This window comes from Argopecten irradians, chromosome 12 (assembly GCF_041381155.1).
Source record: "Argopecten irradians isolate NY chromosome 12, Ai_NY, whole genome shotgun sequence".
NCBI lineage: Eukaryota > Metazoa > Mollusca > Bivalvia > Pectinida > Pectinidae > Argopecten > Argopecten irradians.
Window position 1 is genome coordinate 12,472,758 of NC_091145.1, and position 23,634 is coordinate 12,496,391.

The 23,634-nt window shown below is 34.7% G+C and overlaps 1 protein-coding gene across 1 annotated transcript; it reads right to left on the reverse strand.

Moving 5' to 3' along the window:
• Positions 1-583: 583 nt before the first annotated feature.
• On the reverse strand, positions 584-23,441 carry LOC138335951 (uncharacterized). Its single transcript, XM_069285169.1, has 9 exons — positions 22,695-23,441; positions 8,903-9,161; positions 8,427-8,710; positions 7,800-7,946; positions 6,352-6,689; positions 4,739-5,851; positions 4,081-4,221; positions 3,539-3,770; positions 584-3,072 (listed from the first exon to the last, which is right to left on the reverse strand). Exons 1-9 carry the CDS (start codon positions 22,917-22,919, stop codon positions 2,590-2,592), a joined length of 3,222 nt encoding a protein of 1,073 aa, XP_069141270.1. The 5' UTR covers positions 22,920-23,441; the 3' UTR covers positions 584-2,589.
• Between the last annotated feature and the right edge of the window lie 193 nt (positions 23,442-23,634).

The following is a 23,634-nucleotide window of genomic DNA, read 5'->3' on the forward strand; positions in this document are numbered from 1 at the left end:
GCGTTACCAGACCAGAGTGCTGAATGTTTATATTTAATTACTTGAAGCAGAGAACGGTTCCTCTTCCGGAGCACATCAATGTAATGTGCACATGATAGCTTATTTTCTAGACTGTCCACCTGACATTAAGTAATTGATACGATGTTGTAAAACAAACCTCTAATACTATAATTATCTCCCCCAAGTTAGAAACGTAGTAATCTAGACATTATCAAGCTAAATTTGAGAGCATTATTCTCGAGACGGGTGCCAATTCACATATCGCCTTGTTTGTTTTAATAATAACGACCCTATAATAATAAATATTTTAAAATGTTATTTTGATTTCAATACTTTTACTGACAGTCATAAGTTTTTACAATTAGTCCAGGTAAAAAATACATACGCTTTTGAGCTCTCGGGACATTACGCGCGAAAAATATGGATCATCTACACAAATACAGGGTCTTAAATAAGTGTTTATTTCACATGAAATTATTCGACACGAATTCTGACGTTACATCAAGTCATGACGTCACACTAGTGATAAATGCAGTGTCGACTGAGATCGTCAGTTTTAAATAATAACAAGCATATGCGCATCCAAGAGTTGTGATGAAGTTTTATTGATACATCACGTTGATTGCACCGATTAATGAATTGATGTTATATGGGAGATATATTCAACATACAGTGACATACTGCATAACACAAAATATTTGTGTAAGTCATTTCCGTGGTCTAGAGCATTTAAAGTGTTCCGTGTGTAGAATTATTCGTGGTTGGCTTATGAACAGTGTTTCTAATAATATATGAAACTTATTCCGTTTTTTTTTGTATTCGTGGTTCTATATCGCCTTGGAAAGCAACGAAAATAACTATACAGAGAATATTTTGTGTTATACAGTAATGCCAGTATAAACTACTATATATATGAATTTCTTTGGTAAACATTTTATCATATTCATCAATAAAATTGTTAAAGTGACGTTATGATCAATCCTTATTCAGCGACACACTTGAGCAATTTATTTTATTATAAAACCTCATCAATTTTGGTAAACATTTTCATGCTATCCTTAACGATATTGATTTAGATTTATAGCTAAATCTAGCCACCTAAAGATTAATTCCGTATTTTGATTCCATATTTGAAACCAGGTGATTTGACATAAGCTGATGAGGGTTCCTCTTATTACAGGAGTTAGATATTTTGATACCAAAATAATTCAATAGTACACTGTACATGTATTATGCAGATATAATGCCCTTCCAGGACTTCTCAGTAATCTGATCTATAAAGACCAAACGAATGGCCGTCAATGAACACATCAAACAAAGGACATACAGTACATACGAAAATGAAGGAGCAAAAATGAATCTATATTATCCATTTTAGAAGTTGCAGTTAATTAAATAACAGCAATTAATGATCATTAAAGGAACACTTTCTACAGGTTGGAAAGTATGGGATATATAATGCTATGGTTACACAACTTGCAGGACTGATGAAGATGACAGGGTACACGTCATACTAGTCATCGAAACGTCATACATGAACTATTCACTTGTTAAGTAACAAAATCATTTTATAAAGCAATATACCACTTTTTAAACAGATAAGATTCAAAAGTTTACACAAAGTGAATTATACCTGAACACGATTGCTACATACATATACTGAACTTCTACCATATCGTTTTTTTCATGAAGGGTTCATTTTCATCAAATGAAACAAGTATGTTATTAATGACTAGTGACCATAAACAGAAATGACCAAGGGATAAAATATTGATTTCCTGCATAAATACATGTCAGTATCGAATTGCGTGCCTCCGTGAAAGCAATAAAACACTGATTAATCTCATTTTGTTCCGTTATACCATATAAATGATGTCCTCGAAATAATTCACGAGATAAACATAGGGATAATGTGATACATATATCGGTGAAACATTTTCAAAAATGTTTATTTTTGCAGTATTTCTTTCGATTCACATTTCCATGATGAATGGGTGTACCAAGGTATTCTATTGTTATATACTGCAGAGTAATCCGTTGTTGTGATGTCTTTAATTTGAGTGGGAACATTACGTCGTTTGTTTGTCTGCAACAAATACGACGTTACACTAGCAAATGCATGACGTCACAATCAATACCTAATCACAAGAGTAGACACAGAATAAAACAAAGCAAACAAAGTGTAAATCGTATCACTAAATTGGAAAAGTAAGCAATGCTATCTCGGAATAGAATATAATACCTGTTTGCTAAGACGAGTAATTTTAATGTTAGCTAAATACATCATTTGTTCCTCATGATGCCGTTAGCAGGATTTCAACTTATACAAGAAAGCAGAGGACACTCATCATCCCGTCCAGTTGACTTTGTGGTGCAAAGATTTCAATTCTGATGTTACAAACGTTGATAATTTGTCAATGAAGAAATGATAATACTAGTACATGGGCAGAATAACCTTCTGAAATAAATGCCAGTTTATTAACACATCACTTCACGTGATAGTTCACCTACACAGATTATTGACAATGAAAGACAATGGATCATGCTTATCAGCACACTATAATATAGTCTTGCGTTAAGACTAACATGTCAGGACATCGTTGTGTCCATTGCCGTACTTCTTTTCCTGCCCAAGATCCTGTGCCGTCTGGACTTGTTAGGGACAACTTTGACGTCATCACCTAAAGCGGTCACGTGGCCACTGATGTCAGACATACCTGGTCTTTCATCCTTTGACGATGACAAACACCGACAGATTAGCTCCTTTGTCGGGACAGATAGTTTTGCTAGCACATTATCCAAATCAAGCATCACAGGTGGGTCGACCATGGCTGTGAATCGATCGAGAGGGTACTTTCGGAATGTCTCGTATGCTGTCACACCAGTCAGCAGCTCCACCAGAAAGAGTCCGAATGAGTACACATCTGAAACAGAGATGTAAAGTTCTCCCCGAAGTACAGCCGGGGACAAGTACACGAAGTCTCCCACTTCTACCTTTTCCTTGTCGAGCGGAAACGACGCATGGCGAGGTAAGCAACCCCCTGTCAACTTCACCATGCCATCAGGGTCAACCTGTAATTAAAATATTAACTTTAAATAATTTCATACAATCAATATTACCAAGACTGTACTCATACCCGACACAATTTCGCGTACATTTATTTTTGCGCTTTTTATATTCGCACGCAAAAATAAGTCACGTTTACAGTATGTATGGTAGCATGCGCTAATACTTTGTAAACATGATCTCCTTTATGGACCAAAATGTCTAAAGGACATCAGAAATGCACACTTATTATATAGATATATGTATTACATATTGTCTATATCCTTGTCTGAGAAAGATATTCCCTTAAATCAGTAAAAAGCAAATAAAGTTTGTGAGGCATGTATGAATTCCATAATTAAACACAAAATTCAACAATTTGAATCTCGCTGTCCCAAATGTGAATGTCAATCGTATGAGAAACTTCAAGCTGATGGCCAAATGTGAAATACATTTTTAAAGCAATATACATCTTTATACCCCGTTTTTTACCGTTATGGTTTGTGTATTGAGTTCCATATGGACTAAGTGTTTCCGGTGCAAGTACTCTAGTCCGGAAGCTGTTTGACGGACTATTCTTTCTGTTTCCTCTCGGACATTGGCCAGGGTGGACCGGAGATAGCGCTTCACGGATTTGAGATGGTTGTCATACACGAAGGCTGGCGAGGGAGAATCGGAGTGATGGACTCCCAGAAACCTGGCGACGGACTGGTGGTCTAAAAACCTACAAATAGCGGAAAGAAACCAATAACCAATTTTCAGTTTGAATGAATGCCCAGAAAAGTGGTATTTGCTACTCATCTGTCTTTTTTGTAAAACTCTATGAGTGTGGCGTTTTACCACTGGCCACTTACAGCCCTTGTTCGATGTTGACTATACACATTACAAATGCGCAATTATATAGAGAAGCCACTTCGTTTCCCTTATGAATTAATTGACCAAAACATCACAGAACCTCAAATAATCGTTTCACCTTTTGTCTGTTATTTCTCACAAATATAGATAAATCAATTTGTATTTGAGAAAAAAAGTACCTAAGTTTGGACACCTCTGGGAAAGTCTGTTCAATGCCTGCCGACTGTAGATAGATCCGGATGGTAACCGTATTGTCCTGTCCGTCCCTCTTGAGGAAGGCACTCTGCAGGGCCGTCCAAAGGCCTCGTGGGAGTGCGCGCCTGTCATCAGAAGAACAGATAGACATATGTGTGTTTACTATATCTATTTTTACTTTTCATTTATTTAGAAAAAATAGAAATAACTGTAATGTTATGTGTAAAAATATAATTTGTACCGTCACCGAATGTTCTATTGAAATGCAATACATTTCTTTACAAGAAAAAACTTTGGCTTTGTGTCTCAGTGAAAGTATTTATTTTTGTATATTCACGTATACTTTATTCTGTGTCTTCGACATTTTAAACAGTATAACTTCGGGAATATAGATGTAATTTAATTTTCGACCAAGGGCTATTGTACTAAAGTAATAGTTTACAATAACAAAGTTTTGATAAAATATTCGCGAAAAATTGAAATAGCTTTAACGCTATCTTGCGAATTAAGGCGAGAATTTATATCTCACTAAAATAATGTGCTTTACAGAATGTGTCGTGGTTTCCCTGAGGAAGTATTGTTCTTTTTTGCTTACATATTTATGACCTATTTACATCTGATAACAATAAGTATATATGTTACCTGCTGGCTTCTCTGTATGATGAACTGTTGAGGATCATGTCAGAGACTTTCAGTGTCGATGTGGTACCTAGGCCGAAGTCATCCTGAATATGTATTTGGTCATTAACGAAATCGTCCACAAATATTTGACCTTGACCGTATTGCGTGAGATGCACTTTCAGGTTATCAAGGCCTTCCATCATCTTCTCGTACAACTCACGTGATTCTTTAGCATCCACGCGGCACATGGCAACGTGGTCAAGCAGCTTTTCATTTGAGTCAATGAGCGCTGGAATGTTCTTCTCGATCATGTTCAGATACAGGACTGGGCGATTCATCCAGCTACTTAAATACTGGAAAAGAATGTCATCATTGTCCTGACTGATAAGAAGATTTAGCACCTTTTCAGCTCGACGTTTCACTGCTTTGCAAGGATCGTCCTCATAATTCTGTAACTTCTTCTCAGACGGATCCCATAGCATCGAGTTTCTGACCTTCTTCATGAAGGTTGTAATCGGAGGGGTCATTCTAGAAGCCAGTCTTACAGGCATTTGAATGTCCTGTTGCTTCTTGTCCAGTGTGACTTTGCCTACCTGTTGGGTATTTCCCAATGTCAGTCGTCGGTTACCTGTGTAAACAATTTCAGTAGGCACTGGTTCATTGTCTTGAATTTCGTTTTCAATATTTTCTATCTCGTTCTCAAGAAAACGTAGTTGTAGTTTAATGTCATTAACAACCATATCCTCCATCGATTGGAAATGTCCTTTCTCATTTTCCCACTGGACCAATTCCCTGCGAATCCTTTCGGAAATCTTGTAATCAATCAGCTCCTTAACATCATCCCATGTATGACCGTCTTTTACTTCCGGTGTCTCGGACTTTATCCACTGTGTCAATGCAACACGTGTTCCGTGCTTTTTGAATTCAGTTCGGAATTCCTCACACAATAAACTGTATTTCTCGTGTACTTTCGCATTGAGTTCAGCGAGGACGGCACTGGAATTCTGTTTCAGATGTTTTAATTTTTCGTAAGTGAGGACCATTTTGTCCTGCATGGATTTCTCATTTGAATCCAAACGTTTGACCATTGTCTTCAGGTGATGGACACTTCGAGCTAGCACTCTCTCGATCCATCTTAAATGGAAGATCGCAAATTTAGTTCTTGTATGCAAACCAATAGTGAAAAGAGCACATCATCTATTTATTTTCATAAAGGTCTAATGGGAAATTAATAAGATGTTTTTGGTATTGCCGAATTGAACAAAAGCTTAGAGAAAGATAAAGGTTGAATTTCATTCCATTGCCAGATGTTAAAGACAATGTGTATTAGGCAAAAATCAACATGCCTACACGAATCATTACCCTAATTTATATATAAATTTCGATTACTTTTTTATCAAATGATGATGATATCGTAAAAACATCAAACTAATGACATTAATAAACATCATGCAGAAAGTCTCCTTGCTTCTATGTCACTATAAAGAGTAGACATTCAAAGAAATTCAACGAAATCTATTGGTATCCCTGAAAAAAGCACTGAACTCATATGAACAAAATAGCTTTGGTAAATGACTAAAGGTTGAATGACTATAATGTATATACCGACATGTACGTTGATTAAAAAATCCCACCTGTATGTAGATTCGATCCGTCTGTGAACAGCCTTTGCGTAAATATTTCGGATATTCTCCAACAGTACTTTGTATTCGTTAGTAACATATTCACTATCTAGTTTCTGCTCCATCTCAGCACGAAAGGTGGAGAGTTTGAGAACCTGTTCCTCCTCAAGGCCAGGCCAACATTCCTTCAGTAACGACACAGCATTGTTATACACGAGATCATTCTCTTCTTTCTTCACCAAGTCCCATCGGTTACAAACAAAGATGGCGCTCTGAGGATTGAACGGCAACATTCCGTCGTCTGTCTTCTTATTCTGTTTTTCCAATATGAGCTTGACAAGCCTGATCAGCTGTAATGAAAATAATAATTTTAATATATTTTTGTGTCTTGATAATTGATTTAATTGATAAAAATTAAAATTAGAATTAAAATAAGTCCCCATTCCGATTAAAAGATCTATAAAACATGTATGAATGATCGTTTAAAAGAAAACATGCACATTTGAAAAAAAAGCCAATAAACGTTTGAATTAGTGTTCAGGAATGTTAAACAAAATGTAATTTTTATTTGGCATTATGAATTGTTACATCAACTTACGAAACGCTTTCGTTTTTAATATAAGATGGAGTCTGATCCACATTAGGTACTATCTAGAAACTGCCCGATTTGGGTTTCGCAACTCGCAACCCAGAGGTTATTTTCCAAAGGAAAAATGGTTAGACACCTGAACGACTATGCCATTTCGAGATCATTATGATGTTTATCCGTTAGGTGTTAAAAGGAGTGGATGAAAGTCGTAACAGTCATGATAACAGAAATGAATGATTTTAATAGTGGGAAAAAGAATGCCCCCGGAATTCATTACTCTTTTATGTGTCGACAATTGCTCTATAAAATTGCTACATAAAAGTCGTTCACATCATTAAATCAGAGGGTATTTGTTAGAGTCAATGTGATTATCGTATTAAACACTACTCCGACACCTGATACCAGTACTGAATGGTGTTCTATGTGTAGTGTATAGCCACTCGAACGGTGTGAAAGTATCATATTTACACTGTGATAGGTGACGTCAACGTGAACCTTTTTGTAATATCAATAATTTTACTTTCTTTTTACTAAAATTAGCTGTATTATGTCCATAAGATTTACTGTTATACCGTATAGACAATCATTTCCGCGATTTCGCGAGACATTGCATAGTTCGCGAAAAGTGTATCAACAAAACACCAACTATCAACATATGTCACTACACTGAAATAAAACTTTCCTCTAACTCCATCAGAAAAGATTGTCTGCCTTTGTTAAATTAATATACTATTAATTAATATATTATGTATACTCTCCGCTAGGTTTCGCTCCGAAAACACAAGTATTTATTAGCGCAGCCTAGCGGAGAGATTTGGTACTAAGGCAAGTAATCCAGGTAAGTCCCCCCTCCTTCGTTGTCCCCACTTACTCTGTCTTCTTCCACTCCACCCGAGTTATCAGACTTAATGACATACATAAAGCCCATGATTTCGTTTTCCTCCACGTAATCAGCAATGACGCTGTCCATAGCCTCGTTTTCACCTATTCCAGGGGAATCCACAAATACAACTCCACACTAAAACAGATTGTGGTTTATATTTTATGTATAAATAATGTAAAGGTCATTTGAAAACAAAAATCAATTATTTTCATCTAAGAACATATTTGAGATTAACACACATTCTATAATTTTCATGTTTTAATGAGTAAATGACGTCATAGTTTTAGTAAAATCACTAATTATTTCATATGTTATAATATAGCGACAAAATTATCGCTATCTGCTTTAAACACTTTTAAGTATGCAATTTCATTAATTTCTGAATTGTTTTACTTTTGACATTTTATTTGTTATGTTGATAAGGAAAAATCTATAATTTCGACCTCGGATGACGACCTCAGTTAATACGTGATTTTGGTAAGTTTACTGTAATACCATATTGATGCCAACCGCTAATTAATCAGCTTCATCCCTGCTGATGATGTTGACATAGTTTCTATTACTATAACTATTATGCAACGAATTAGAACATGACTGATTTTATTGTTAATGTACCTTAAGGATAGCTGAAGGAATTTTCATGTTGACTTCTTTGATGTCAGAGACTAGGTTCCGACCCTCTGCGTCCTTCACGTAAATCATTTCCCACAAATCCTCCTTGATTCGATCTGGGTCATCGAAAGTCTTGACCTCTCCGGTGTTCATCAAAACAGAGGATTGGTACTTCTCTCCATAAGAAATTCTTGTTATAACGGAAGTGCAGCTATTGTGATGAACCGGAAGTACTTCTTTTTCAAACAACAGGTTCAGTACGCTCGACTTTCCAGCCGAGGTTTCGCCTTTAAAAAAGAAAGAACACCATATTTGACGTTATGATTCTTCTAAGTCAGATTTTGTTTACAGTGAAGGAATAAAGCACACCGAAAACGGATCTATTTATGAATATTTTTTTCAAAAATGCGTTATTGTCTTGAATATTATTTTGTTATCAAAAACAAAATCGCTGACATTATCTTTGTAAAAATACTAACCTGATACCACTATAACACATTCCCCTTTCTCTATTGCACTGATCTGCTCCTTGAAGTCTATCTCGAATCCCTTGGCAGTCGCTGCACCCTCCACCTTTAAAAGGTCCTCGATGGCCTGACTACCCCGCTTGCCATATTGACCTGGACGTTCCGGGCGCTCGAACGTGGCCAGGGTCTGACGACAGTCACCAAGGACCTGTCGGAGCTTATTTCTCTTTTGTCTATCATCTTTGTGTGTATCTACCATAGAGTCCGTGATCTGTAAATAAGATGTTTATTGGTTAATGATGTTGTTAACATGTATGGTTTGGTGGTAACTCAAATGTTACGGGAATAATTTATAAACATATTCTGAATACTAACTTTCTTTTGCGTCTATTAAATTTCGCGATTTTCACATCAAAACAAGTTCGAGAAGAGTAAAATTCGCGGATTCAGAAATTGAATCGAAATTTCTATCAATAAATATGATGTAGATGATAATTTGCGGAGATAAACATTCGCGAATTTACTTGGATCACGAAATTCGCGAAAGTAAACCGCACACGAAAAAAGTTAGTTTATAGTATATGAATGCATAAAAAATGTATTGGCCAATCTGAAAACCAGATTTAATATGAAAACAAAGAAAACTTGCTGCCGTCACCAAAGTTTAGTTGGGATAACGGAGTGATTTGCTGCCCGTTTTGGTTACAGCTATAATGATACAATCTCATTCATGAAGAATGATTTTTTTTGTAGTTAGTTTAGTAATGCTACTAGCTAGAAAATGTCACAGAATGCATCATTATCAAACATATCAGCATTTGATTATTTAACTACGATTACAAGCCAATCTTTCCTAACATAGCACTCATAACCTTGACAGTCAACAGAGTCACCCTTATGTAAGAAATTATTAATATAATGTAAAATTGGAAAAATTGGGGAATATAAAATATGAATTATGACCTTAAGTGAAGCCAATGACTTAATGACCCTGTGATCAATGTGGTTTTATATTCAAATTTTGATCAATTTCTTGGTCTGATATCTAATACATTTCATTCATTAAATTGACCATCACTTTTATCGTAGTATTGTGTGAAAGTGTATTACGGATGATATGATTTGGTAAATGAAAATGTATTCATACATCATCGTTTTACCGCTGATTATTTATTGAAATCGTGTATAAAATAACTGTGGAAGATTTATGATATAGACACGATGACATGATAAATCTCCCAAAGATCGATAAAGAATTAGAGTAGTAATTTTATCCCGAAGCCATACATGTTTCATAATATTGCTGCCTTTGTGGAAATGGTTGTCTTTATGGCCATTTCACAAGTATGTATCGATCTAGACACAAGGACGATACACACACAATACCTGCAATCGCGAGAGTGGTATTGGTTGAATAGTTCAAAATGTGGTAGCGATAGAAAGCTCTTTGATGTATGTAATGACCGAGGTGTTTATACAATGACTGAAAGAGGTTAAACTGCAGCGTTTGCGCATTGATGATGTTGGGTTTTGCACTGACCATATAGGTTAAGCTGTGACTTTTACTGACTGACCACATAAGCTAAGCCATGTCGCTTCTAAGTGTTGATTACTGTTGACGATTTGATAGTGGCGTGAAAATAATATATACATTTGTAAATGTTGTAATTTATTTGACAAGCTAAGTCATCCTAAATGGGCATGTATCGTCTGGCTGCTTGTAGACGGTCACAATTTTACAGTAGTATCTCTCTCGGCCATTGATCTGGCTTATCGTTGGGTTTGATAAGATCATGTATAAAGTCCAATGTTTTAGATTTTCGAGTAAGACATTCATTAGGAGAGAAAACTAATTAAAACAGTTTAGAGAAATGTGGTTGTACTTTACCTGAGCACAAAGCATTTCGCGAGAATAAAATTCTAAGGTTTCTTGTAGTCCGCGAAATAAGAAAAATTAAGACAGTGTACAGCACTTGCTGTAGCAAATAAAGAAACATTAAAAGTAACATAATCAGGATTTTTGCATTGTTCTAAATATATATGTATATTTTTCACGTGTAAACGTTGTGAACAGACACCATGAATCTGGTGGTGAGAGCCAAAATATGTCACTGTGTGTATCCTAAACTATATAACACTAATTCGAATAGTAACTCCCCAAAAATATTTGAAAAAATGTACGATGCAACAAAATATATTTTTTTCCGAAATTATTGACATTACTCTTCATTTCTGATAAACACACGAAGAACGATTAACATTATAACTCCCTCTCGTACAAATCAAGTATATTGATGATGTTATCTTTGACGTCTGTACTAGAAAATTGACCTTACAGGTATGTCAAAGTTCTTAATCTCATAATTAAATGCAGTATGTTGCCTAGCGATACCTGTCAAATCACTATCTGATCCACCTTTTACATAAGGTCGGTAATATCGTTGTTATTTTGGTATTGAAAGTCAAAATGATACCAAATATCAAAAATTTGTTTTGAAACAATAAATCATGTTGTGATCTGCGGAATTTAAAATGTATATTTTTTATATCTTTCTTCTGAGGAGCTAATTTGTCCCAATTCTGACTTTATGAATGTTTTTACAAGAAATATACGTTAACATTTAAGTTTATTTTATTAGTATACTCGAGTAAGAAAAGTCAGTCATTGGCTAGATTAAAGAAAATCTCCCTTAAATGTTAACTTTTCGCTCCAATTACCATACTTTTTCAGTTGACAGATAGACAAAATATTATATTAAAAAAAGCTGTTCTTCATTTAAGTATAGACTGTATATAATGCAGGTATACTTACTTGGTCTGAAAAGTCATATAATTTGTTATTTCTAAGTAAGAAAGAAATGGATTAAAAACGAAAGAACTTATTAACCTGTTGTTCTCAGCAGATGGTCTGAATTAAAAAATATTAACTTTATTATTTAACATCGATTGCGAGGCAAGTTATACAACTTATTCAAATCTCTTTCGATGGCCAGGATGTAAGCGCGCGAGTGGTCTTAGAGTGAAAGGTTTAACATTGAAAGTGTAAACTGTAATGGTCCATTTTTATTGGTATTTTTATACTGTTATTCCTTTTGTAATATAGATAAATACATACATGCATGGGCAAGCTTTAAGTTATCAAATTAGCATATGATCAGTAGTTCTACGTAGTAGACCTGCATTCCAGACAACAATATACATGTTCATGTTTCATATACATGTAGGCATAAAACGGATCAAAATCTATGAGTCAAAATCTTGAATTTATTTGATACATTGTCATAAATTGTCAATCATTGACCAAATAATAATTGTCTTCCTGCTATATCTACATATAAAATTAACTAATATAAAATTATGTAGACATCAAGCTACCAGTGGTATTTTCCAGTGTATGTACTGTACCTATTGTTTCGTTATTGTAAATAGTAAAAAAACTTTTCCTGTTATTGCTTCATATACTTGTATTTAGACATGAAGCTACCAGTGGTATTTAACCAGTGTATGTACTGCACCTATTGTTCCGTTATTGTGTATAGTTAAAAAAACAAACTATTCCTGTTATTGCTTCATATATACTTGTATTTAGACATGAAGCTACCCGTGGTAATTAACCAGTGTATGAACTGTACCTATAGTGTCTTTATTGTGAATAGTAATTCTATGCTGAAAACTCCATAAAACATATCTAGGCATTCCATTATGACTTTTCCTAAATTATGATTTATTTGAAAGGCGACTAATCTTTTTACCGACACGACATAGTAGTCTTCGAGTGCACTCGAGATTTGAACATCAGTATAGTAATATAGCATTTACAAAAATGGATAGCGATAATGGGGTACATTTTTGCTCGAACATTGTATAAGTTCGAGGGTCTTCTGACGCAATCGATCTCCTTAAATCACGATCCACTGTAGAATTGCCATAATCTGAATTTTCAAGTTGGCCAATTTGGTATCTGCGTGAGTTACCTTGGTTACGCTGGCGGTAAGTCTGCTATTATCTGCGGCGAGCCGAATCACATATCATAGATATGCGCGACCATGGATGAAGTCGGATATAATTCTTCTGAAGTTTCCAACTCGAATGGAGCGGAATGGTATTATTTCTATGAGGACAAGAAAGTCATAGTTATGGTGTGTTTTTATGGGATAACAATCCTTGCGTCGCTTACTTTAAACATAGGAGTTATCGTCATCAACAAATTAGGGAAATGCTTCGAGAAAAACGTCAATTCGGTGTACGTTTTTTACTTGGCGGTAGGGGATTTGATGAAGGGAACTACTTTTCTTATCACCATGATCAATGCCATTGTAATTAATGTTCTTGATCTTGGTGATTATCTCCCAGTTCAACTTTGCGTCATACCAAGAGTGATAGCACATTTTGCTTTAAATGTATCAGGATACACCTTGGTCCTAACGTCGTTCGCACAGTATATTGCAGTTGTTCATCCGTTTTCCTACACCAACTGGTTGAATGGAAAGTCTTTCAGCAAAATCACTATTCTCTGTGGATGGGCTTTTTGTGCTCTTGAACTCACATTTTTGCACGTCTATCATTTGATAACGGATGACGACGCCACAACATGCAGTTCAGCTAAGCTGTTTGGCAAGCTGGTAAATCACATGTATTTAACAGATGCCATACATTTTTCTGTCGGATTTTTGTTGATGGTCGGGTTAAGTTCAAAGATAATAAAGACGGTGTTTCAGCGCTCAAGAAAGATATTGCCTGCACTTTCAAGGAAGACATGCACCGCACATATATCAACCGATTTCATTTTTAATGATATTGGTGTAAACCACCGCGTGTCTGGTGATGATAACCAGGTGAAAATATCAAACAAAGCTACAAATAAAGAAGAGACGGTGGTGGAGGAACGCGATAATCCACACAGACGAACCAAGATCCCGTCATCGGCAGACCCAACGTCTCTTACAATGATTTCAATACCGCAGGACATTATGACCTCAAAAACTGAACAAAACATTACCAATTCAGACTGGAAAACAATGCATGGAGAATACGAGTCATCATTGACGTCAACCATCAACGAAATGGAAACTTTTGGAAGACATACAGTCCCTGTAGCTTGGCAAGGCACTCTGGTGTCCCCTTCAGAAAGAGGAGTGGCTTCACAACCAGATAACATTTCACGAGCACCTAGTGGTCCACATCGACCGTCCACATCCCGATTTACAACGTTAGCAACTATAACCCTAAGCGAGGATGTACCATCAACTTCTAAGAATGTCAACAAAATGTTCACCGCAAGTCAGTTTGATCGAACGGATGTACCACTGGAGCGTCCTAAACCCCACAGATCTACGGGTCATGGCAAACCAAGAGACCACTGGACTCCTTACATCACACTGATTCTCCTGGTCGTGTCATACATCATCTGTTTCGGACCGTACGCTATGTACACCCTGTTTACCATAAATGAGAAGGGGAACTCACAGGACCGATTATATACGACCCGGCTATTTTCATTTTTTGCTTTGATTAATACCATTGTGAATCCTATAATCTACTTATCCAGGGTTGATGTCTACAGACATTATATACTGATTATGACCCGTAGAGTCAAAAGGCATTCCGGGAGAATTCAGGAACCTAAAATGACCACGTCACCATAAGGACAATTTCTGATAACTCGCGCCATAAGGTTTGATTGTGGGTTTTTTTTTGTCAACGAATATATATAAAATCAATAATTTTAGAAGACAAAAAAAGAATATATATATATATATATATATAAGTATGGAATTATCACGTTTATTGTCATAGATATGTAATTCCATGTTTATGCGCATGTACTGTGAGTTTTGACGTATGAGTAACGAGTGTATCCGCGTATCTTGTAAGAAGATTTTTTTTTTAGAATATGACGAATATTATTGAAGGTACGACGCACAAAACACTAAACCAATCGGTGCATTAACACGTTAATTACACATTGTTATCTGTAGTCGGCCAGATAGCCGTATGCCGTAATATTAGTCACGTGGCCTCCCCATACCAATACCCGGTGTTACTGACAAATTATGATATAGGTTGAAAGTCAGTGGTTAGCTTTTATAATTATTTGTAACGGAGAAGTGCGGATATAATTCGTAGTTTGAACCAACTGTACAAAGCCTACTCTTAAAAAGTTCTTAATTAGTTCAACCAGCTCATGACTAATTTACATGTATAGCATATATATGCATGCATTCAGAGGTGGCGGGATTAAAAAAGTGCGACATATATTGTATAACAAAACGCGAGAAAATAATTAATTTAATTTATCTTACTATTTAATGTTCTTGTTTTCAAAATAAAAACATAAAACTTTTAAAGACATGAATGTGATAGAATGATTGCACAAAACAAACAGAATACGTGAAAATATCTAGTAGAATGACTCATCGTTATGAAGAATTATCGTACAAATCCAGTGAATCGAACGTTTTTATCATAACATGAATAAGATATTATATAAAGCTATACATAATATCGCAATTTGTACTTACAAGAAGAAAATTACATTTTAATGGATTAATATTTTGCAGTCCAGTTATAAAAATGATTACCTATTACGTATATTTCGCAACCATTATTATTCCCACAAAAATTAAACGGCTACGCGGGAATATTTGAATTTTTATGTTTAAATTTTAGATAACAGCAAAAATGATTCAATCTAAATTCAAAAGAAATGTGTGTGATAAGAATCTGCTGAACTTATAAGCTGACATCAGATTTGCTTTATATAATTTGCTTTATAATTCCATTTCTGCACTCCCATTGAAAAGTAATGTGTTAAAACATTATATTACTCATACATAATTCATTGCATACTAATAAGCTAGCTGTCTAATATCTGAACCAAGTTTATAATTCTAACGAGTAACTATTATATAAAAAAAACCACAAATAATAGGTACAAGTAACATATTTCATTAGAGACATTTGACTTATCAAACAAATAATTCATAACTATTCAAAAAACATTATAACATTTGAAATATTTTTCGGGCTATATATCATATTTAATGATTGGGTGAAGGAGTGGTTTGGCTCCAACCAGGAAGTTCGAGTAAATCCCCACCTTGTCCGCCTGTCCATTATTGGGTACGGAATACTCGAAATCAGGCCTAAAATACATCGTATAGATATTTAGTATGCATAAACTAAAGTCCATTTATGTTTTAAGGACTGCTACATTTTCTAATCTTGTTACATGTAAACTTGTTACATAACCACAAAGCAAAATATGGCATAGCTTTTTGATTGACAGCGTTGAATATGCTAGTACATAGTATACGCTATACATGTACCCATACCCGAGCTTAGGTCACGCAGGTGAAAAATGCCATACATAACCACCGAGGAGGTGATTGAATTGTTTATCAGACAAGAGCATGCACTTGATAAGGTAAAATACATGAACACTACTGTAAGAGCGATTTCAGTAGTTCTACACGAAACTTGCCTTACTCCACACTGTCACTTACCAAGTTTCGGCATAGAAGACGTCACATTTCACCACAGTGGGGTTTTCTGACATATTACAATAAGACCAACTACTCTAACTTCCATTAGAACTGGTTTGTTTCCGCTATATGTGCAAATTCCATGCACTCTAAGGCTGAATGTTCCTTTAAAGGTAATTGAAAGGAATTATTGCGTCATCAAGTGTGGGGAAGTGATAGTTAGTTCCTATACATCACTTAACTGAATGTAATAATTATGCGAAGACATTTCTTAATACAATTCAGGTTAATTTCGCTAGTTTGTCGTGTGGCGTAGTCATAGTTAGTTCCTACACAGTAATCAACATGACTGCATATCTCAGTGAAATTAAAATTTGATTTAGTTTTTAATTTTAAGTTTATTTTTCAAAATTAATAATAGAACGTTTTTAAGTATACACAATTTTAACAGAAGATAATACCGTATAACTGGTTATTTTCGCGGGGATGATATTTTCGGAATTTCTCTTGACATTGCTATGATCGTGAAATCATCGAAATAATGAGAAATTATTGAATGATATCCACCCTTATATCCACATCGCGAAAATACAAAATCGTTAACATATGATTTTCTCGTTTTAAGATCAAATCGCGAAAATTTTGGTACGCGAAAATTACCGGCTTTAACGTCTTGAAAATAAAAACGTTTCGATTGAGGCATGTATCTTTTAGACAAGTGGAAGCTTAATCGTAATGCAACATTAACAAAATGATAAGTTATTTTAGTTAACGTCCAATAACCAACCAGGGTCATCTAAGGAGGTTTTTGGTGGAGGAAAGCCGGAATACCCGGAGAAAAACCAACGGTCAGCATCACGCAACTGCCCCAGATGGGGTTAGAACCCGCATGCCAGAGGTGGAGGGCTTGTGGTAAGATGTCGGGATATTTCAACCACTCGGCCACCACTAAATGATAAGTACAATTATGCTAACGTCATAACATGTTCGTGCTATAACACATAGAACAGACTACATATCAAGTTTTTGTTTAAAGTAATTAATGATTTCTTGGGCGTCTTTTCTAAACGTCTTAATATGATATGAAAAAATCCAAAAAAATTAAGCATGAGAAATTGACATGTATCTGGCAATAAATCTGTTATATTTCAGGATAATTCAGCAATTAGAAAATAATGAGGAACTAAATGATGCCATCTCAATGATTTATGTTTGAAAAGACACGAACTGCTATCTTCGCAATGGGAAGTCTTAATTTAAAATCATTATATCTAATAAAAGTATTAGCTTGCAAATGGGAATCTAGATATATACGGATTTTTTCTAGAGGTATCATATTGAGTATTTACTGAGCAATGGAATACTGATGTATTTCTGATAATATATTAACTATTAATGGTTCGGTGTAATTTTGCTGGAAGTTTAAAAAATCACATCACACTGAAATAGAAGGTATAGGAAAAATGAACACTGTTTAAACATTTTCCTTTTTATGGTTTGTCATCAGTGTATTCAACTTTTAATATATTTAATCTCCTTTCCTTGATAAGTTTTGTTAAAAAAAGTTTTTTGACTAATGCATGTTTACAATACAATGTATAATAAGATGGATGATTTTGTAATGTGAAAGTGTTTCTATTATAATTCTGTATGTATAGTTTCATTGATACATGTATTACGTTTACTTAATATGTAACTTACATGAAAATTGTTGGCTAAGTCACTTTTTTACCTTAAATTTTTCTCTCTCGTTAAATCGAGGCCTGGCATAGTCAATGCAGTACCATTCATTATATTCAATATTGGTAGTTATTCTAACTATACTTTTTACTGTATCAATAAAATCATTAGACATTATTTAATGCAAATTAAAAAAAGTTACATCTGTTGTGATATCATGTTTTAAGTATATAACTGGTAATATGTTGAGTATGTGTGTTGTTATTATGTATATTTATTGTTTATTTTTTAAGGTTTATACTGTGGCATGTATAGTGGTATGAGTTCGGTATTTTAAAGAATATTATCATAAATAAAAAAAAATCTCATTTAATTAATCATATTTTTTCTGTTTATTACAAATTCTGTGTTAATCACTCTTCTAGCATTGTTTTTAAAAAAATATTTATATGAAAACGAGATTTGATATTGCGAGAGTGTGAAATGTGACCAACATGGAAATTGTTAAGTCTTTATGAAAATAGATTCGAGGAGAAAAATGATGAAAAGTTTAGATCAAAAGCAGCATTTTTACATTTTTTGCAGTGTTTTTACTAATTATAATTGTGACGATTGATAAAGTGTAATCATGATACCCAATTATATAATACAAAGTCAATAATAATGTAAAACAAATATGTATTTAGAAAAAAAGTTTGAAATAATTATCCTACTCCGGATGTCTTTATTAGCAGTTTAAAGTAAAGAATGAAATCCATGTTCAGAAAATTGAATCTTACGCAAAAGGTGAAAAGTTATGGTTTCCCGTAAAAGCATTAACAGAAAAATATACGGTGTTTATCAGACTTCTATGTTATTGATTTCGATTTACGCAGTAATTATTTTACGTGGGCTGTTAAATAAACTAACTATACAGACCGGTATTCCAAGGGATTGTGCGGCCGTCTAGTACCCAGCTTTTGTTGTTGTGTAAATATCATTATATTGTGTATTTCTTTATAAATGACGCATAATCAGGGAAATTCCGGTTTAAAAAATGTTTCTTTTTGTTATAACACAAAGCCAGGACGATTTAAATTAAAAAAGGACTATTACAGAGATTTATGACTTATAAAAGGTAAAAAAAAATAATAATAATAAAAATAATAAAAATGTGCATTTCCCCTTGTGTTTATGCTTGCAATCCTCTTTTTCTACTGGAGTATGAAGACGCCACATGCTGTTAATACAAGTTGTATTGATCAGACATTTTGGCTACAACTGAAGATCGAAGGGGTGTACTACAAAATATTTTTTCCTTTTGGATGATAGTTGACTTGTACTCAAAGCCCCCTTTTCATATTTGTTTATCACATGTGAGAGTCCACTTTAAAGATGTTTATAATAATCTATAAGCAAAGCTCACCCATCAAAAATATTATAAGCATGCAAACCATTTCATAGGTCTAACGTTCAGTCGCTGTCAAAAAGTGTCTTTTAAACGTGAAAAAACCACTTAAAAAGAAAGCTGTATATATCATTTCGTCTATGGAATTATTAACGTATACACCGGACAATAATTCTATACAAAAGCGTGCATGTCTATTTAATTCGCTTAACTGGCATTTCACAATATGTTAAGATTTGACAGAATCGATCTGTTGAATACGTGGTTACATTTTGTCCACTAATTACATGTAGTCACGTTAATTAATGTCCAAATCCGACGTTTATCTCCGCCATTCTATACACGCTATGACTGATTTACGTTTAATAACACAACATATGTGTCTCTAAGAAAAGCATTGAAACCAATGGAACAAGGGCACTTGCAACAAACCAGGCCACCATGTGTCCATGTGGTTTGAAAAAAAATAAAAAAGGACTTTTGCATCAAAATAACTCAGCCTGATGTTTTAAAATATATTTTTTCTAATGGAGAAGACAGGTACAATACAATGAAATAACATTTACATTCACTTGCCACTTCTACTTTATAAACTAACCATGCCAAAGTTAGGGTAATGAGGGCAAAGCTGACATCAAAAGCATCACTAATGTTGACATGACAACGTCAACAGTTTTGTTTGTTTGATTCAATTAACGTTCCATTAACAGCTGGGGTCATATAAGGACGGCCTCCCATGTATGCGGTGTATTGCGTGTATGTAGTGCGAGGTGTGTGCCTTGGGAGACGGCGGTGTATTCGTGTTGGGTCTTCTTGTATAGTGAAATTCTTGCCCTTTTTATAGTGCTATATTACTGAAGCATGCCGCCGAAGACACCAAGCAACACACCCAAACCGCTCACCTTATACTGACAACGGGCGAACCAGTCGTCCCACTCCTTGGATGCTGAGCGCTAAGCAGGAGCAGAAACTACCACTTTAATAGACTTTGGTGTGTCTCGGCCAGAGGACGGAACCCAGAGCCTTCCTCACAGGGCCGAACGCTCAACTCAAGGCCAAAAGTGAGGCGGTGCCAACTGATCACCGTCAAATAGTTCATCCATCTTGTGGATTATATCGTCGTTGATAAACGATATACAAATGCAAAATATAAACCATAGGTTCCACAGGAAGATAGTTTAATGCATAATTAACATGAATACATTGTACTAGTTGAAGTACTAGTGTTTTTTTCCATTACTGAAGGAATTCCCTTGAATAGTGAATTCTGTATTTGCTTGAGACCAGCCCACAAGGGAGGTAAATCTGTAGTATGCAAAGACGGAATAGTGTAGAGATTTAATTTTACAAATGAAAATCATTTAGAAGGAGAAACATTTGTTGGTTTATTGGAGCATTTCTATAATATTTATTTGCATATCTATTTATTGAAAGTACCCACAACTATTTGATATATCTATTTGAAACTGACTTGATTCAATATTAGACGTATTATTCACCATCTTTACCATAGGATCCATCCTCGATACTCCAGGGGTTCCGATCACTTACGATCTCTACACCCCTGGACTATCTCATCGTAAAACTGGAGGCAACAGAACAGAACAGGTAATTTAGTCCTTTGATGTACATCAAAAGAACCGTATAACGGTACACTGTGGTTGACTATGTGGCTTTGAAGTTGGGCGTCGCTCTCTCTGTAGTCTTCAAAGGAAATCTTTGCTGGTCTGTGATTGGTCAAATATTTTCAGCTGAGCTGCCTTCAATTTCACTATGAGATAGTCCAGGGGTGTAGAGATCGTAAGTGATCGGAAGCCCTGGAGTATCGAGGATGCATAGGATCGAGAGCGAAACTGTTTGGGTTCAATCTTTTCACCACCTTGAGATGCAATGATGACATATTCACAACTAAATAAACTTTCTGATAAAATTGTGGTAAAAACTATTTCAAAGGAAGACCAAACGCTATGTTTTCATCTTAATAAAACTTTCAGATTTAATTTACTTTGCTTCTGGTCCAATATACCTTAACACTTTGTACCAAGCCCATCTTGGAGAAAATTTGAAAAAATGATAATGTACCCAGTGTGAACTATTTCCTATTACGACGATTTGTCTTAGTCATAGCTGTTTTTAAATTTAAACAGTTCTTGGAAAGCTCGAGATAATATCGGATATAAATAGATATGGTCAAGGTCAAAGTGAAACATTTCAATAACTTGATTTTCTTGTTATGTAAATAGATTATTGAATAACACGAATGTTTATTTTTAACAAATCTACCGCTAATAAGTCTGTATTTACTGTATATAAAGACCATAATTGAGCCATAGGTAAATGCTGAAATATGAATTAATGACACTAATGTCAAAATTACTAATAAAGGCGGGAGTGACTGTATTTGTCTACAATAAACATCAGAGTGTAGCCTATCGCATATTTATGATGTTTTTCAATTCCCAATGGTACAATAAAAATGTTATACAGTACTATTGGCAAATTAATCTTTAAAACATAACCTTCTTAAATTCAGTGAGATCATTGTTTACTATTTCTTTATTTTAAAGTTATGTTCTCTTTTGTTTGCGATTTCTAAATATGATGTCGATGAACAAAAGAAACCACAGTACTGAAGATAAAGTTTCATGTGATGTGCATGTAGTCCTGTTTCATTTATGAAAAGATCAATGCAAAAATCCATTTTGTATTCTGAAAAGAAAAATAGGATAAAAATACATGCAAGCTATCTATTTTGGCTTTGTCTTGTGCCTGTATGATAGATTGCAAGGCAATGGACATAGATTGCTTTACATCTATATTCCTAATTTGAATTTCAATTTATATGCTTTTAATCTACAAAATTTTATAAGAAACGAATTAAATGCAATAACGCGATAAAATCTGATGTCCTTATATGCATGGTCACTTTCAAGATACTATTTGTACCTATTGTTGTTGGAGGCATTAATGTAAAATGAATAGCTGAAAAGAATACTTCTGTTCCTTCTATTCTTTTTTTTAACATGAAAGACATAAAATTATACGGAGCACATGTTTATAATCACCGACAGAGATCTGTGTAGGTTGCTAGTTTTGATGTGTATACTTCATAGATAACATGTGCTGACATATATATTCATGACCTCATTGAAGCTCAATAGAAGTCTCTATCACAGTCACTCATGCATAAGCCATTAGAAAAGTATGATATTTCCGTTTCAGTAGAAGCTAATACAAAATCAATTTTACTTACTAGAACTTTGATATCTCCATTTTCATTCTTTCTCAAATGCATCTGTAATCTTTCCTTCATTTCGTCGATCTCGTCAAGCCCGCCAAGGTCAACACCCATGACTTCTGACAGGTCGAAGATCTCATCGAAATCCTCCACATTTTCAATGTCTGCTTCACAAACGCTGGACACACTTCCAGACGATGAAACCGACCAAGGGTTCCCTCTGATCGCTACAGATGTCATTATGGTTTTTAATCATAAATTGTCCAGATAAAATATCAAATTATTCTTGTCACTTGGTGTTAGTAGAAGTTCATCGTAAGTCTATGGGAAAACTCCTTCTTATTATATACTAGGTACTGTCAAGCTATATTTAGAAATTCCTTATTTCTACACACCTGTTTCTTTGAAAACGTTGTTTAAAGAACCAGAAATATCACAAAAGTTTTCAAACCGGAAGTAACTAAACTCCATCTTGTCAGTAATTGTCCCAGAACTTAGTTTTACACACAACCATTTTCCAACGAATGGCACAGGTTCAGGCAGTGCCTTATTACTAATTCATCACTTTCAGTTATTGTTTTGCCTTTGAAGCATGGAATCTATTGTAGAATACGCTAACGTCACACACACACACACGTATAATAACACTACGGATGCACATGGCGACTTCACCTACTACTTAAAACATTCGTGAATCCTGGGTATACTATGTGTACAATACGGTTAACGTAAATGACAGGGCGTTTGTTTAGGATCTCGAGGTCTGTAGCTTACGAGTGTAATTTGCATAGTCAACACCCGGTAAAACGATAGCGGTGTTTTGTCTATTCTTTACGGATGGGTGGTTTTCAAAAAAAGCTTAGTTCGTATCTTATACATGTGTCTGATAGGGTTGTATAATTATATACAATTTGCAGTGTCGTGGATAAAACCATTCATATATCTGAATATACAT

Excerpts from the sequence above, each read along its gene's own strand:
- LOC138335951 (XM_069285169.1), bottom strand. The coding sequence starts at position 22,919 with ATGACATCTGTAGCGATCAGAGGGAACCCTTGGTCGGTTTCATCGTCT. Across the intron at positions 9,162-22,694 it reads ATGGAGATATCAAAGTTCTA|ATCACGGACTCTATGGTAGA; the intron begins GTAAGTAAAATT and ends TCTTATTTACAG. Across the intron at positions 3,771-4,080 it reads CCAGAGGTGTCCAAACTTAG|GTTTTTAGACCACCAGTCCG; the intron begins GTACTTTTTTTC and ends CGCTATTTGTAG.